Source organism: Podarcis gaigeae, assembly GCF_964106915.1.
Source record: "Podarcis gaigeae genome assembly, chromosome: 4".
Classification (NCBI taxonomy): domain Eukaryota; kingdom Metazoa; phylum Chordata; class Lepidosauria; order Squamata; family Lacertidae; genus Podarcis; species Podarcis gaigeae.
Window position 1 is genome coordinate 78,246,589 of NC_139677.1, and position 16,104 is coordinate 78,262,692.

General features: G+C 44.1%; 1 protein-coding gene and 1 long non-coding RNA gene across 2 annotated transcripts in view; one reads left to right on the top strand and one right to left on the bottom strand.

The window, feature by feature from the left end:
- The window catches only part of LOC310844022, a 322,076-nt gene that overhangs the window by 225,062 nt on the left and 80,910 nt on the right, over positions 1-16,104 (top strand). The window lies entirely within an intron of this gene.
- Positions 7,433-16,104, bottom strand: part of ARHGAP31 (Rho GTPase activating protein 31) — an 88,173-nt gene continuing 79,501 nt past the window's right edge. The window contains exons 11-12 of the mRNA XM_083736024.1: positions 15,699-15,988; positions 7,433-12,500 (exon numbers count right to left, since the gene is read on the bottom strand). Coding sequence (XP_083592150.1) covers positions 10,068-12,500; positions 15,699-15,988 — 2,723 coding nt within the window. The 3' untranslated portion in view covers positions 7,433-10,067. The remainder of the gene's footprint in view (positions 12,501-15,698; positions 15,989-16,104) is intronic.

Here is a 16,104-nt window from a genome sequence, read left to right on the forward strand (position 1 = left end):
GTGATGAAAATGATAGCATCCTTCCACAGTGGGATTCTCAAGCAACAGGACCTGACTTTGAATATAATTTTAATGTTATTTCAGCACTCAACACTGCCCACACCAGAAAAGTAAACTGCAGATTTAACAGCTAAATTGGTAACTTACAAACGAAATAGCAAGTCTGTAAGGCAGCCCTGATTTACTACATGAAAACCTAAGCAGCTATTATTACTGGGGACTTATCTAAGATGAGGTTGCTTTAGACCCTCTGTCTACTGCTGGAAAATAATGGGGAAATGTGCCCTTTTTAATAACATACACATACATACAAACAAACTTCCCATTGCTGTGTGCACACGGATGTTTGCTTCTCAGTATCCCACCTTCACAATATCTGATCACTCGATCAACAACACAAGCTGTTTCTCTTCATTGCTGAGTAAAAACAGCTATACTGCGTTTTTCCAGCAGCTTAAACAAGGTGGTGTGGTTTTTGACTAAGCAGCCAAGTATGTGGTTGTCATTCTGCATAACTGGATTTTGTTATAAGTCCTCAATGGTCATGTCACTTCTCTGCCAGCTTAGTTCTTAATGAAGTTCACGATCTAATGCCATGTTGGCATAATAGAACAAGAATGGGTCAGTGCCCAATCCAACCTGTAGGGCATCACATTCTAATGTGTTCCCCAGTAACGTCTGGACTTTCTAGCTGGAATCAGTCTGGAGTGTTTTTCTTCAGCGTTGCAAGTAGGCAAGGAGCGCAAACATTTAGGATTAGATTGCCATTCGTCTTAATGTGAGGCAGGGACAAATGGTTACTTCCTGCCAAAGAATCACTAGGCTTAGTAGTGCTGCTTTTTAACAGTCAAGTTATGTGTACTTTTCCCAAAGAGAGCTGCTGTTTATCACAGAACTGTACTTCCCTTTGATCGCATACCAAAGGACAGTCCATTCTATGGCCGAAGAACGGGCTGGTGGCAGAATGCTGCCAGACAGGCTTACCTGGAGTTTGCACTGCTGGTTCTGGTTTTCTGGCCCCTGGAGTTATCACATTTCAGTCTTTATTGTCGTGTAAGCTGCTTCTACTTCTCTGCTGACTGTGGCTGTTGGAGATTCCAACACAGGGTGGGTAAAGGTCAGAGGAACAGTTGCAGAAAAAGGAAAGGGAGAAGCAATAAGGAGATCAACATGCTCATGTGGGATACATGAAGTTCCTCCTGGAAGGCAAATCTGCCATACCTGTGGTGCTTGTTCTGAGACAAAAGCCAGGTCTGAATCAGTCAACGTGACTTCCAGTATGCAGACAGCAATAGTTTTGAAGCAGACTACTACAGTGTCCTTTACAAACACCAGCTTGGCATCAGCTAGCCTTTATTTGGTGATCTGCAGCTCTAAATCTGCTTCGCTTTAGCAAAATTGTGGCATCATGTTCCTTTAAACCAGGGTTTACAAAACTTGAGTCTCCAGTTGGACTACAGTCCCCATCATCCCTGACCACTGTTCCTGCTAGCTAGAGATGATGGGGGTTTTAGTCCAAAAACAAGTTTGGGGAATCCTGTTTTAGCCTAAGGGTGAGGGGGACACGTAGCTCTCCAGATGATGTTGGACTCCAACACCCAACAGCCCCAGCCGTCATGGCCAATAGTCAAGGATGATGCAGTCCAGCAACATCTGGAGAGCCACAGGTACAAATAGGGGGAAAGTTTGATTCAGCTCACATTCAAAACCAAGCCTAAGACAAACTTTCTGAAACACCATGCACACTTCTCTGAATTTTGCCGTATGGGTCTCCAAACAAAAAATATGTTTTAAAAAATGAATATACTGTGATAACGGGTGCATAAAGATGAGGGTGTTGGTGAAAATAACATATAAAATGCATTGTGTTAGAGAAACTTGCTTTGCAAAAATGTGTATATTGGAAGAAATTTCACACTGAACTGCTGAATGTTCACGATGCTCTTTGTGGAGTGGGAGGAGCAAACTAATGTGAAAATGTGGAGAACTGAACTTAGTACTGGGGAAATGATAAGCCGAAAGAAACTGTAGCTGACAGGTTCACCCTAGTAACAGGTTCCTGGCATAATCACTCCAACATGCTCACCAAACTCTATTGGTTATAATGCCATGCTTTCCACCACAGAAGCATTTCTGAACAGGTCATCCAGGACATCAGATCTTTTCATTAAGAACATGAGGGGATTTACTGGATGAGACTAAAGGCCCTTCTAGTTCTGCATCCTGTTCTCGCAGTAGACTGTCAATATCAGGCATGAGTCAGCAGGCCTCTGATTGTGGAGGAAGAAACAGAGTGGGGGGCTGAATTGTTGGAATGGGTTGGAGGAGGGGGTTCTCCACTTTCCAACCCAACAGTCTCTTTGAAAGGGGTAGCAGGGACCTCGAGTCCTTCCCCCAACCTCCTTGTGGAGAGAAGAACCTCAGTGAAGGCTAGGGAGGGTTTGATCAGCTAGAGGAGGCTGAACAGGAAGCGGAGGCAGCAACTGAATGGGAGCCTGAGCAGAAAGGTGCAATCTTGTTGCTAGAATTTGGTGCTACATTTTCAGATGGGAGCAGAACCACCCACCCCAATGCAGAACTTACAATCATGATACTCCCACAAGGCGAGAGAGTCTCGCGGGTGAGCTCGCCATGCCACGTCTTTAATTGCTTGGTGGGAGGGGCGGGGAAACTTGTTGGGACATCTTTGGTGCTTCCATCCAGTTTGGAACTTCCTGCCCTCCTGAATTGGCTTTTCTGAACTCTTTGTCTGCTGCTGAGCCTATACTGTTACTTGCCTGAATAAAAACAAAATCATTTCTTGCTTTCAAGTACTAGTCTGTGTCTGCATGTGTCCCTTGACTTGACACTTCACCACTGGGAAATCAGCTGGGATTCCTCTCTTGCTTGCGGATGGGGTCAGAACCTGCAACATCCCAGATGTTCTGCTCCAACTCCCATCAGCCCTAGTCACCATGGCCAATGGCTAAGGATGATAGGACTCAAAGGCCAGCAACAAGTGGAGGGCACCAGATCCCTAACCTTCCTTTACCTGGAGATTCTGGAGACTGAACCTGGGCACAGTATACTTTCTATCCCTGTGTTATGCACTCCCTTCAGAAGCATCATTTCTTCCTTGCCAATTAAGTCTTTCATGGATCAAGCTGCTCACAAGCATTTGAGCTGGGGTTCTCACAACATCCCCACCTTTGCTCCACCAGCACCTGAGGGTATTAGAGAGTCCCGGACTCCTAGTTCATCATGACTTACATCCAGGACATTTCGCAAATGAATTTTGCAGCAGTAGCAGCTGATCCACCGGGGCAAAGCTGGACCCCAAATTTACCGGTAAGCTCAATCCCACTCGGAAGTCTTATCTTCTGTAACAATTAAGCAAAGCCTCTCTGAAATGTGCTCTATGTGTTCTGTGGAGAAAATCCTTTGAAGAATCTCTGATCTGAAACATCTTTCTCAACCACCAGGAAACTGGTTGGATGATGCTAGGCTAGGTTTCTGAGTGGGGCATGAAGGCTTGTAGAAAGATTGGAAGGGGCTGGGCAGCCTGTAAGAGAGGCTCAGATACCTGGTTGAAGCTGCGGGCACTCTAGGACACGTTGAAAAACATAAGGGCTCAATTGTGAGCATTTTTCTCATTGCAAAATTCCTAAGAAATGCAGTTGCCTCAGGCAACAGTAATGAGATACACTGAACCTTGAATGCTGTATATGCTTTTAATTTTTTTTTTTTAAAGAGCCTTCTTTTCAGGTTCTCTGGATATTTCAGAATGAATTCAGCATCTGCTTTTTGTTTGCTCACTTAAGCTTTGCCTTTCAGAAACGGCTCCTTATTCAGGCTACGTTAGTTTATCCCCCTGCCCCTGCCTTTAATCCCATGGTTTATTCTTAAGAAGCTGCTGTATTTTCTTTGAAGTTCTATGGTCTTTTCCTATGGACAGAATTAAATATTTCTGGATCAGAGATTTGCTAAAGCCAAGAGAATGTGTTGCAGTCCTTCAGTTTGTCAGCGTCACTGAGATTCTATCGGAGAAAATTAGCGTAACTATTGTGGCTAAGCATTAGGGACCTAAAAGCCAAGGCTGAGTTCTGTTTTTCACATCAGTTCTAGTATATATAGGTCCAGCTGTGATTTCCTAGCTGTTGTTTCCATTTTTGCTTTATGAATTCCATACCTGAAACTTTCAACTTAATTTCTTCCTAATCAAATCAAATTGCAACTTAGAACGTGCTGAAGCTTTTGCCCTGAACCATATGACAGCTGATATAATAGCAACGGCAAAGCCAGCACATTTATCTCCTACATCTTGTCATCTTGTCAGGCACTTTCTTTTGCACCTGGAGCTACTGTAAACATGAGATGCTATTTTGAGCAGGAAAATGGTAGACACGCTACAAAACCCTGCATATGTCAGGATTTCCAAGCAGAAGAGAAAGGATTACTTGTGTACAAAGGAAGAACATCGGCTGGTTTAACCTCTTTCACCAATGCATTTGTGGCATTTCCCCTTGTATGGACCCAGGAAAGGAGGTGTTGATAGCCTATGCATGACTCTCCATACGTTGTTGGTCTGCAACTCCCATCAACCCCAGTCAGTATGGCCAAAGGGCAGGGGTGATGGGAGTGGGAGTCCAACAACATCTGGAGGGCCACAGGTTTAACACCCCTGATACAGAAGCCCTGGCCCATTTCAAATCTTGGAACTTTAACAGTGTCCTACATCTGACAAGAGTACAAGAGCAGGCCAGGGTCCAGTCCCCCATCCCCCTAATCACATGGCAACTTTAAATCCAGTGCTGGCAAGATTTCAGGAAGGAGCTGGAGGTTAAACCAACCCTCCAAGTGTGGTCCCAGAGTTCTGGTGTTTCCCATCCAAAATCCAGGGCAATAGTCTTTGTAGAATTACACCCTCCCCACCCACACCCGTGGCTGTGCTGCATCTAAGCACACAAGCAAGACACCAATGAATGCATTTATTTTCAGAAAAGTAACAGGCAGCTTCTGAAAAAGAGATTAGAGAGCACTAAATCACTCCTATTCAAAAGCTGGTGTGACAGCAGTCAAGATGGATGCTTTGTATAAAGGTGTGAGGATCAGCTACTACAGAATGTAGCATTCGATTTATTCAGGTTGCTGTGGAAACAGTGACGAATGACATGCTGCTAATTTTCCTTCAGGGGACTATACAGAGGGAGCCAGGGTAACAAGGAGCCTCAGTCCGTAAAGGACCGCAGAATTGCCACACAGACTAAGTGACTTTCCCTTCTCGGACTCCTGCCCACAGGTTTGTCTGAACAAATGAACCGCAATGCATCTCTGTGGCCGAGCATTCTGTTCACTGTTGAGGGCTAATAACTCTGTTCCAAAGTACTCTTCCTCTCACATTCAGAGAGCTATCTGTTCTCCCTAGGAAAATCCCAACCAATCAGGGAGCATGCAGAGTGATGGCATCATATCAGCCTGCATTCTCTTACATTTGCCTACATGACAATGGCACAAAGCGGAACACAAGTGAGAACAAGAAGCATTGCCCTCGTTCTGAAAAAATTTTCTGATGGTGCCACATATATTTGGTTGGGTGAATAAAGGAAAAGTGAAATGGCTGAGGGGGGAGGTGCTTCCTTGCCTAACTTTGCATAGACAAATAACTTTTTCCAAACAACCAAATGAAGCGGAGCTGCATTTCTGGAATGTTACATTTCCTAAGATGCAACACACACACACACTTATTTCTAGGGAGATGCTAATTGATTCAGACCCATTTATTTTATTTATAAATTCCAGGCACATGCAAACCTTGTCGCCATCCCCCCCCCAAAAAAAAGAAAGCTGGGTTCCTGAACATCTGGAGTCAGTTTTCTTGTATTATATAACTACTAATGGATCAGTTCCAAATCCCATGGTGCTTTGGGCTAGCTAGTCAAATAATAGAGACCTCAACAGAAGCCGTTCTTTGCGTTCGCCGAGATTGCAACAAATAAGTAATCTTCAAACACCACAAGGACACATTTCATATGTTGTTGTTTTTAATTAAAAAAACCAAACCTCCAGTTTAATCTCATGGTTGAGACTTAGCAAAACTCCAAAGCAATAAAAGCGCTGAAACAGATAGCCTACAGGAAGAACAATGAACCATGAAAACAATACCCACCAGGGCTACCAATGAAAACACAACATATTCATGCATGTTCCAGACCTCATTGCACTGTGATGGACTCTCTCTCTCTCTTCCCCTCCCTACATTGAATTTTATGGATATAGCAGGAACTATACACTTATCCTGTGCCTAGAAAGAATGGGTCAGACCGGTTTTCCCCTTGCCCTATTCCTTTCCCAGAGAAAACCCACTCTTTAGTGCTAAATCAGAGCAAATGTTAATCCAGATAAACCTAATTTGCTGTTTGCTCTGATTGAGCACTAAAGAGCAGGTTTTACCCCCAGGGAAAAGCAGTGGGGAAAGAGGAAGTGTGGATAAGCCATAGGTTTGAGCACCTTTTTCTTGGAACAAAGATATATATTTATTTCTTGACTTTACCCCTCCTCACTCCATCTCGTGTGTGTGTGTGTGTGTGGTGTGTGTGTGCATGCACGTGCGTGTGTGTTCAAATATTAGGAAGGCAGTGATGTGAAACCTGGGATCCTATAAAACTGCTGCCATGCAAGAGTAAACAATACTAAACTGGATGGACATATAGTTTAACTTGGTATGAAGCAGCTTCCTGTGTTCCTATAGAACTCTAAAGGCAAGGAAAACCCTGAACCATCAAATGTGCAGTGGCGTAGCGTGGGGGGTGCGGGGGGGCCGGCCGCACCGGGCGCAACACCTGGGGGTTAGGGTTAGGGGGCGCAAATCCACGGGTTAGGGGGCGCAAATTACTTGCCTTGCCCCAGGTGCTGACAACCCACGCTACGCCACCGCAAATGTGTTGCAGTGTTGTGTTGAGCCATCAATAAATATTCATTCTCGAGTACTGAACTTGGCAAAAAATTGCAGCAAAACCTATACTGCAGCTTTTGGGTGGATTGCAAACATTGTCCTACCATTAAGAAAAATGTGATCTCATTTCATTGCAGAGAACCACTGGAAGGGGAAATGTTGGTGTGCAGACGTGATAATTTGCACTTCTCCTTTCAGGATACAACTGCTGATGATAAACTTCAATAGATGATAGATATAGATGATCGATTCAATAGATGATAAACTTCAGTTACTGCTCAGCTGCTTGGTAGGCTCAAACTGCTATTAAGGGCAATGCAGGAGAAGGGACGAGCAGAGAGAGAGAGGGATTGAAATGCTGGTCTTGTGATCCCATTGCTTGCCTTCTATAGAAAAGTTTTGTAAAACTTGCACATAAGGAGTTTTCAACGAAAAAAAGTCATTTCTGTACATTGGATCCACCCAAGATTCGCAGGTGTAACGAATGCTGCTCGGAGACAATTTCTTAGTTTTTAATTACACTTTAATATATTTATATATGTTCTGTTTATATATAAATTTAGCACAATATTAATCAATACAGCTATTTCAAAACTCTGAAGAGAGGGAAAGCTAGCTATAACTTTTGGTTGCAACTTTTGTGGAGCAGGGGAGGGGGGATTGGTCAGTGGGAAGCTGCTCAGACCCTTCTGCATTTTCTTAACCGAAATACTCAAAAGCATTTTAACATACAGAAACACTGCTTTGGGAAACTTCTCTGCTCTTGGCAAAACAGTCAGTGCTCTAGGTTTTATGCAAGCCTTAGTTTTCGTTTAACCAAGGTGGTGCACTGCAGGTGTTGATGGACTACAACTCCCATCAGCCCCTGTCAGCATGGCCAATAACCAGGGATGATGGGAGTTGAGTCCAACAACATAAGGAGGGTGCAATGCTGGCTACCTTTGGATTAGACGAAGGGACGATTCCTTCCAACCAGATGAGTTTTGCACTCCCTCCCTTCTCATTTAGATAAGTAACTCTTCTGCCACAATTTGAACCATTGAACCCTTCCTGCTATTCAGATAGTGGAATGATAAACTAACCTACTTCCCTCTGTTCAGGCCACCTGTTTCACTCCTACACTGATCCTCCCTTATTTCTACCAGAGAGCACAACCTCATGATACTACTTAAGCTACAAGAAACAACAGCAACAAAAACCAAACAATTCCATCTCTTCTTCCCCCTCTTTCCCAGATCTCATAAGCAGCATAGTGTGGCCCAGCCAAACTGGAGGATACAAAACCCCTAGCAGATGCCCCCTCATTTTTGCTCTATGCACAAACAAACTTGTGTTACCTTGTGGTTCAATCTAAAAAGCCACAATACCTAGTAATTGTTTAGCCGAGTTTCTTTATGGTCAAGCCAAGAAGATCATTTTCATTTTAATAAAAATAAGCAAAAAGGAAAGGCAGCACGGACCTTTCCTTCTTTAGAAACAGGCAAACAATGCTCTGGGACTGATGGTGTTCAAATCTACTCTTACCATAATCTTTTAAATGCTCCCACAATGTTTTTATTGCCAGGCAAAGTTAGGGTACCCCCCCAAAGGACATCTAGATCTCTGGAGCCTCAGAGAAGAGGTACCCATTGTGTTTCATGAAGCAGCCATTGTGAAATTCAGTTCTTCACCATCAGGGTTGGAAATTCTAGGAAGAAGCACATGCATCACAGTAGAAATTCATACACCTCCCTGTCACTATAGAATCCTGCCGCTCTCCAATACAAACAAGGCTCCTCCATCGTGCCGCCACTTCCATTTTGCATGCCAACACTCACTACAACATAGCTTATCTACATTTTTACTGCCTGTAGCCAACCTAAATGCACCCTGGGAAAATGTAACTCAAAAATGCAATGTTGTGACCTGGGCCCTGATCTACGAGAAAACAAAATGTAATGTTTTTAATTCGCCCGGCTTTCAGATGTTTTCAAGGCTCCCAGTTCCAACTTAGTGACTCACAATTGCGAATTAGCATGGGGATTTCTTCGCTAATCAGATCCTACAACTGTTTCTCGCCACCTACAGTCCTGATTATGCAGACTGAGTGGCAGCTTAAAGAACAAGCTTATTTTGAGCAAGCAGCAGCAACACTTCTTGAAAGAGAGAAGAAAAACCACGCTGTGATGTCTTCAAATAAAGAGCAGCACACTATGAAAATACAAGAAATGCGGTTAGGTTGCAGCTTATTGCGACTGCTCTGTCCATCCCTTGCTTCAGCAGCTACCAAGACCTGTGCCTGATACTGCAGAAAGACTAGCAGGAGGGTGGAAAAGCAATGCTTTTTGGATAGGGTCAATAGAGACAGCACAGTGGTGGGAATGTCCCAGCTACCGGGTCGCTAACTCTGCCAATCACTGTGTGCCAGCTGGTAGCCTACATGGCTATTTGTACAAATCCTTGTAGACAATTAATATAAGAACTCTGCAGTTAGCTCTAAATTATCAAAAATTACGAAGGAACAGGTGCTAGGGGAATAGGACTGTAGACACAAACAGGTGCTTAATGGCAATGGCAGCCTATTGAAGAAAGCTTTAGCTCAAATGCATCACCATTCCTCTTAAACCACTTAGCTGAGTGCCCATTGAGCACATAACTCTCAGTACAGTAAGTGTGTGCATAAACAAGTACAAAGGGAAGGGAAAGCCTATAAGCTTTTAATACAGATATGGACTGGAACCCCCATGAATATGACAAATCAAGATCAACAAGGAAGCCATTTCAGGAACACGGTGAGGAACGGAGCATTAGTTGCTGAGATGATTCTTGTGATTGTTCTCTGTTGCTGGAAAGCTAAAAGACGAGGAAGAGTCTGGAGGGGGTAGCTTTGGCTAACATAACATGGATTGATCTCTTATTTTCTTTCCACATAATTTTGCTTTCGTTGGTACACCTTTTGCCAAGGTGGACACCTTTTGCCAAGGTCAAATCAACTAAACATTCTATCAATCATCAAAGTGACAATCAGTAAAATAAGGGATTGTTGGAAACGACAAAGGAAGTACTTTTTGAGTAGTATGGGTTTAACAATAATCATAGTTCTCCATGTGACCACCCTATCTCATCCACCAGGGAAGAGAGGTGAAGGGAATGGGCCTTATTCTATCTGTCTCCCGCTTCTACCATCCAGAATCACAGACCTCCTCTGGGGTTGGTAGAAGCAGCTTGTGGAAGTCTCTAGTCTTTGGCCATTCTTTGGAATGGTCATCTTGTTCCGAAGTGTGACCCCCTCTGAAGCTGTCCCTGACAAATCACTGGAAATGGGGCTTGGAGAAGGGGTCTGTAAGGGGCTTCTTATGGGAGAAAGCAACACTCTGGAGTCTGCAGAGGAGGAAGGATGGTCCATGATGGGAAAGGGAGGACTAAATAGTATAAGACTCTGAGGTCTTCCTGGTCTAGATCTGTAAGAAGGCTTAGAAACCCCTGAAGACCTCTCCATTTTTGAGGACTGGGGATTGTCCCCTGTAGATTCTCCTTCAGAGCTGCGTTTCCGACGAAAAACTGGTGCATCCTGCGTGGAATTGTGATTGGCAAAGGATGGTTCTGCCTTTCTACTTGCCGTTGAATCTATAAAGGCTGCATTATTATTTTCCTTCCCCTTCCTTTCCACTGGTGGACTCTTTGGAGGCTGAAGCTGACCCTGAGCATTTTCAGTTGACTTGCGTTGACCTACATTGGCTTCTGTTTCTTTGTTCTCTGGCGTCCTGCAGTTGGGGTTCTGTGTCTGCAGGGGCTGCGGGACCTGTGTGTATTGAATCTTAGGTGGTATAACTGGCACAGCTCTAGCCTGGCACATCTTAACCATGAAAGAGGTTCTCACTGCCGAGACGCTCACTGGAGCAGAGTTGCGGCGACCAGTGGTAGCATGAGCCATCATTATGTAGTCTAGGTCTACGTCTTGGGGGTCAAAGTGAGAACCCCAAAGGTCAGTTTTGTTTTTGCTCGGACAGGTCACAGGGAGTGATGGAACAGAGTCACTTGTCTTAACTTCTTTTTGCCCACACAGGAAGTGCCTGGGTGGGGTGGGCACAGAAAGACTCTCAAAATTAAAAAGGTTGGTTGTGGGTAGAACGGAATCCAAATTGAGAGAAGAAGGCCTTGGCCTCCCTTTTCGTGGGATGTCTTCACCTTTACCGGTCTGTGACTCCTTGACAGAACATAGATCTTTTGTGGCAGAGGTTCCAGGACTATCAGCCTGTTGAATACTTGGTACATCTTTTTCTGGGCTGTTTAAACTCAAGGAACTGTTCTCAGTATTATATTGTGGCAAAGGAGACTCGGGCTTTGAATTTCCCTGGTCTTCTTTGTCCTCGTATGCTTCCTTCTCACCTGACTTTTTGTGAGCAACAGGGTAGACCCTGTCATGGCTGGATGACAGTTCTCTGGCTGCAAAGCCTGCTTCGTGGCTCAGAAGTCTCCTGCTTGTCTCATCTGGCTTAGAAAGCTCCTCTGGACAATTCAGCCAGGCTTCTCCTCCGTCACTTTCTCTCCACTCTGTTTGTGAGGGTTGCTTGACCCCTAATCGGATGTCACCACAAAGATGCTCCACATCTGCGCTCTCAAAAGGCAGCTGGATAGCCCGGTGCCTCTTCACAAAGTCTTTACTGTCTAAGGAAAAGCTACGATTGAAACATGGCTTCTTGAAATGGCTCCTGGTCCCTCCTTGATTCAGTGGCTGAAACTCATGCAGCGCCTTTCCTTGGATGTCCTTGAAGGTAGGGGAGTGGAGTGGGCTGGTGACCCACTGGTGCTCTTCCCACGGCTCCACCAGCTCTAAGCTCTGAACATGGTCCACCCATGTATCTTCCTCTTGGTGGTCAAGAGAGTCTCGAGCTTGATTCTTCAGTTTACATTCCTGGAGCTGGTGGGCTCCAACTCCACTTAAGGCAACTGAACTCTGTAGGCCTCGGCTCTCTAAAAGCACTTGATCATTTTTTGCTGCCTGGGTCACAGCAGCACCTTCCTTCTCCCTGTGAAGAAGCCATTCACTACTTTCCCACTCTGGTTGGTCTAGACTCTTTTCTTGAGCAAACGAAGACTCATCTCTCAAAAGAGCCATGTTTTCTTGTGGATCTGATGGAAGTTTCCAATCATCGGGCTGAGATGGATGGACACACCTGATGTTCTCTGTTTCTAAACAGTCCTTTGGACAAGGTTTCCCACATGGGATATTTTCCAGTTTTAATGAAGTGGAAGAAGCACCATCTTGCTTTGGGGATAGTTCAGAATCACAAACAGGTGAGTCCTTTGATCCTTTGGAGGGAGGACTAAACGAATAAATGTGAGGTGCGACTGGTGGATTTCTCACCATGCTTTCTTCTTCAGATGGTGTCACAGGCAGCCCAGAACTGCATGGCAAATTGTTTGCTTCCAAGGATGAAATCAGTGAAGCACTGGGTTTAAGGTCTTGCTGTTGCTGGCCTGTCTCCAGGGCAAGTGGCAGCTCCTCTTCAGATTCAACAATTTTCAGCTCTTGTTGAATTTCTGGCCACAGAGGTACCATTGAGGCACTGGAATGACTGCCATGAACCTGAACAAAAATAAAAATAAAACCAGCGTTATCAGAAAAACTCTCTCTTGGCAGTTTGCTCTCCCTTTCTTCACAAACAATCACATTCTTTCCTACATGCTGCATTCTGGGTAATAAATAAATTAATCTACACATATGAGCACATGCATATACAGAAGCACACAAATACTTACACACACATATACATGTAATCTAGAGAAATCCTTCTTCATGTGCCCCTCAAGATGGAGCTCAGATGAAGTCTGTTTAGTGATAGCATTGGCTAAAGAACTGCCCTCCCTGGGAAACTCACTTGGCTTTCACATTGTTGGCTTTTTGGCACCAACATAAGACTTTTCTGTTTTCCCAGGTCTTTTAAGATCTGGTTTTATGTCCCTGTGACGTGGTTGGTGGTTTTAATGTAAGTATTTGATGTAGTTCTATGTTCCTTAGGATATTTTCATTTAATGCTGGTTGTCTCTTAAGCTTATTATGGTTGTCACTGTGGTACAGTTCTGTTGTTTTAAATCATTGTACAAAACCTACCTATCTGACTAAATCACGCATGCAAGACCGGCGCAAGACATTTTGCTGCCTGAGGTGAAAAACAAGATGGTGTCCATCTTGTGCCTGTTCTGTGTACAGAAGCTGACTGGACTGGCAGTTGGATCTTACTTCAACATCCTGGGTAGGGCAGCATCTTCTATAGCACCTAATGCAAGCAAGCTAGTTTAAGGACTGCAGGGTAGGCTGTGTGGCATACGCAGCACTGATTTTCAACACCATTCCACATCCCTAGCATCTGTCGTCCAATGGTAGGGCCAGCCCTGAACACACACCATCTTGTTAAAACTAGGCATTCTTTAACATATGGATTTTCAAATGCAATTTACAGCAGCATAGCAGTTAAAGCATGTACCATGCTGAAAGAAAAACAAATTTCCTTCAGGCTTTGCATTACACTTTTCTATTAAAAAAACAACAACATGCTGCATCAAACATCGCATTAAGTAAATACAGACAAATTGAAGTTCATGCCCACTGACGGTAGAAATCTTAATTACTTGTCTATGCTGCTCTATTTGGAACCAAATGTTAAAAATGCAAGACGTGTTGGGGAGCTCTGGAGAGGTAGGAATAAGTTTTGCAACCCACACACACCTGAAATCATTTTCCCCAAAATTACTTCAAAGGGCACCACTGCCTCCAAAATGCATATATACTGATCCTGGCCTACCTTTTTCTGCAGCTTGGGAGAATAATTGCACCATTTTCACATGTTTATGATGTTAAAAACTTTTCACCTGCCTCTTTTCTAAACTAAAAAGTCACAAACCCTGCAACCTGTCCTCATAAGGGAGTGGCTGGATCATTTTGGTTGCCCATTTTTGAAACTTTTTCAGCTCCGCAATATCCTTGTTGATGTGAGGCGACCAGAAGTGCACACAGTACCCAAAGTACAGTTGTATTGTAGATTTGTAGAATGGCATTATGATATCAGCAGTTTTGTTTTCTATTACTTTCCTAATGATCCCTAGGATGGACAGAAAGCATGCAGTCTTTTATGTCAGGCCATGACTCCAACACAAATCCTGACAGGGCTGACCCTATTATTATTATTATTATTATTATTATTATTATTTATTGAATTTATATCTGGAGGTCTCAGGGCAGTTCAGAGTCAGACAGTATTGGCACGTAATTAGACATTTCATTGTTAGACTTTCACTGTTAGACTTTCTGTTTGAGCTTACATGGTTTGTCCAATCATATTCAATTGCTCTCTTGTGATTGAGAGTTCTTTCCTTAACTTCCAAATATGGGCAGGCTCCCCAAACCTGTCCAGCTCCAGAGTTTAGACAGCAGTTTCCAGATAAACATTAGGCTAGGGCAGTCTGAACCACCTGACAGTTAGCATGCATTGCTAATGATCAGCTGGAAGCACAAAACCTAAAGACACAATTATTGACAAATGGATTAATTCCACTTATAGCCTCCCTTTCTTCCACCATGGAACTCAAAAGTGGCATTCGCAAAATCATCAAATTGTTGAGTTGGAGGGGACCATGAGGATCATCTTGTCCAACCCCCTGCAATGCAGGAATTTGTTTTTTACCCAATGTGGGGCTCAAACCCACAACCCTGAGATTAAGAGTCTCATGCTCTACCAAGTGAGCTAACAGTTTCTAAGCATTGGCCAGACCCAGATCTGCTTGGTTCAGCCAGAGGTTTTTCTCAGTGGGACTTTAAGCCACATCTGGGGACAATGCAGCAATCCAAAGAATGGAGGCAGCATCAGATAAGCAAAGTTATTGTAACAGGGAGCACTGGAGGAAGACTTTAAGCCCAGGAGGCTTATAGAGCCTTTTAACTGAAAGAAGACAGGTCTGGGACTGCTTAGTAAGGGGTACATGCAAAGCAATGAACTATAAAGTTGACAGGCGCTTGGTGGAAGGTGGTACAATGCAAAAAAGAAGGCATTGCCAATGGGAGTTGCAGAGAAAACAAGTTTCTTAGCCAAGTGGTGAGACATTTCCCAACCAATTCAGATGACCATGCAATCATAGAGTCGGATGGGACCCCGAGGGTCATCTAGTATAAGTCCCTGCAAGGCAGGAATCTCAAACACGCAGTTCCCTATCCAATTTGCAACCATATCAGATCCTACTTAGCTTTGCGAATGTACAGGCAGTTTTATTGCTGCACCACCAGCTGGAGGGGCTGGGGTGGGCTTCAGCAAGCAGAGAGGGAGGGGATTTTGGTTTAGCTTGCATTTTAAGGCAAGTCAGTCTAATGTACATTTCCCACAAAAATATGTGAGCCAAAACACAGCTATCCTTTGAAATTTGCAGTTCTCTGAATCTTGCACTGTACAAATTTTGTACTTTTTGTTCTCCAACAAAATGTCTATTTAAAATGTGTACAGTAGTACCTCTGGTTAATTTGTTCTGGAGGTCCGTTCTTAAGCTGAAACTGTTCTTATCCTGAGGTGTGCTTTCGCTAATGGGGCTTCCTGCTGCACGTGCGCCTCTGGGCATCCCAGGGCAAAGTTCGCAACCAGAGAGAAATGTGCATTAAAATGCTGGTGAATTTGGGGGGCGGGACTTAATCTCCTGCCACAAATGGATGTGAAATGTCAGGAGCTGAATTTAAGAGCAGGAAAATGGGAAACTGAAACTGAAACCTGTCCTACCCCTAGGTTCAACACCTTCTTCTTACCTGCTCCTTTAAAAGTGATGTGTTCTCCACTTTATCCCTTGTCTCTTCATGTGTCCAACAGCCTTGCTCTGGCTTGTCCTTCATCTCTGGTTGGTCCTGGCTTGCTTGGCCTGCCTGTGGCTGGCTTGTTGGGATCTTGACTTGCTGCTTTGGTTCCAGAGACTGCTTATCTTTTGACTCTTGGCTGCAGCTGCTGTCATTGCTCTTTGCCTCCCAAGTTTTCATTGTTGACTGAGAGGCATTTGTGGACTCCAGCTTGTTGGCTATTGTTGGTTCTTCAGTAATAGAATCTGTATCAGAAGCAAAAAGAAGAGCTTTAAAAACTTCATTGGGATGGGGGTGGTGGACCCAGAAATGGTGTAAGTAAAAGATGAAAATGGCCACAAGGTGGCCTGAGCTTTCAGCG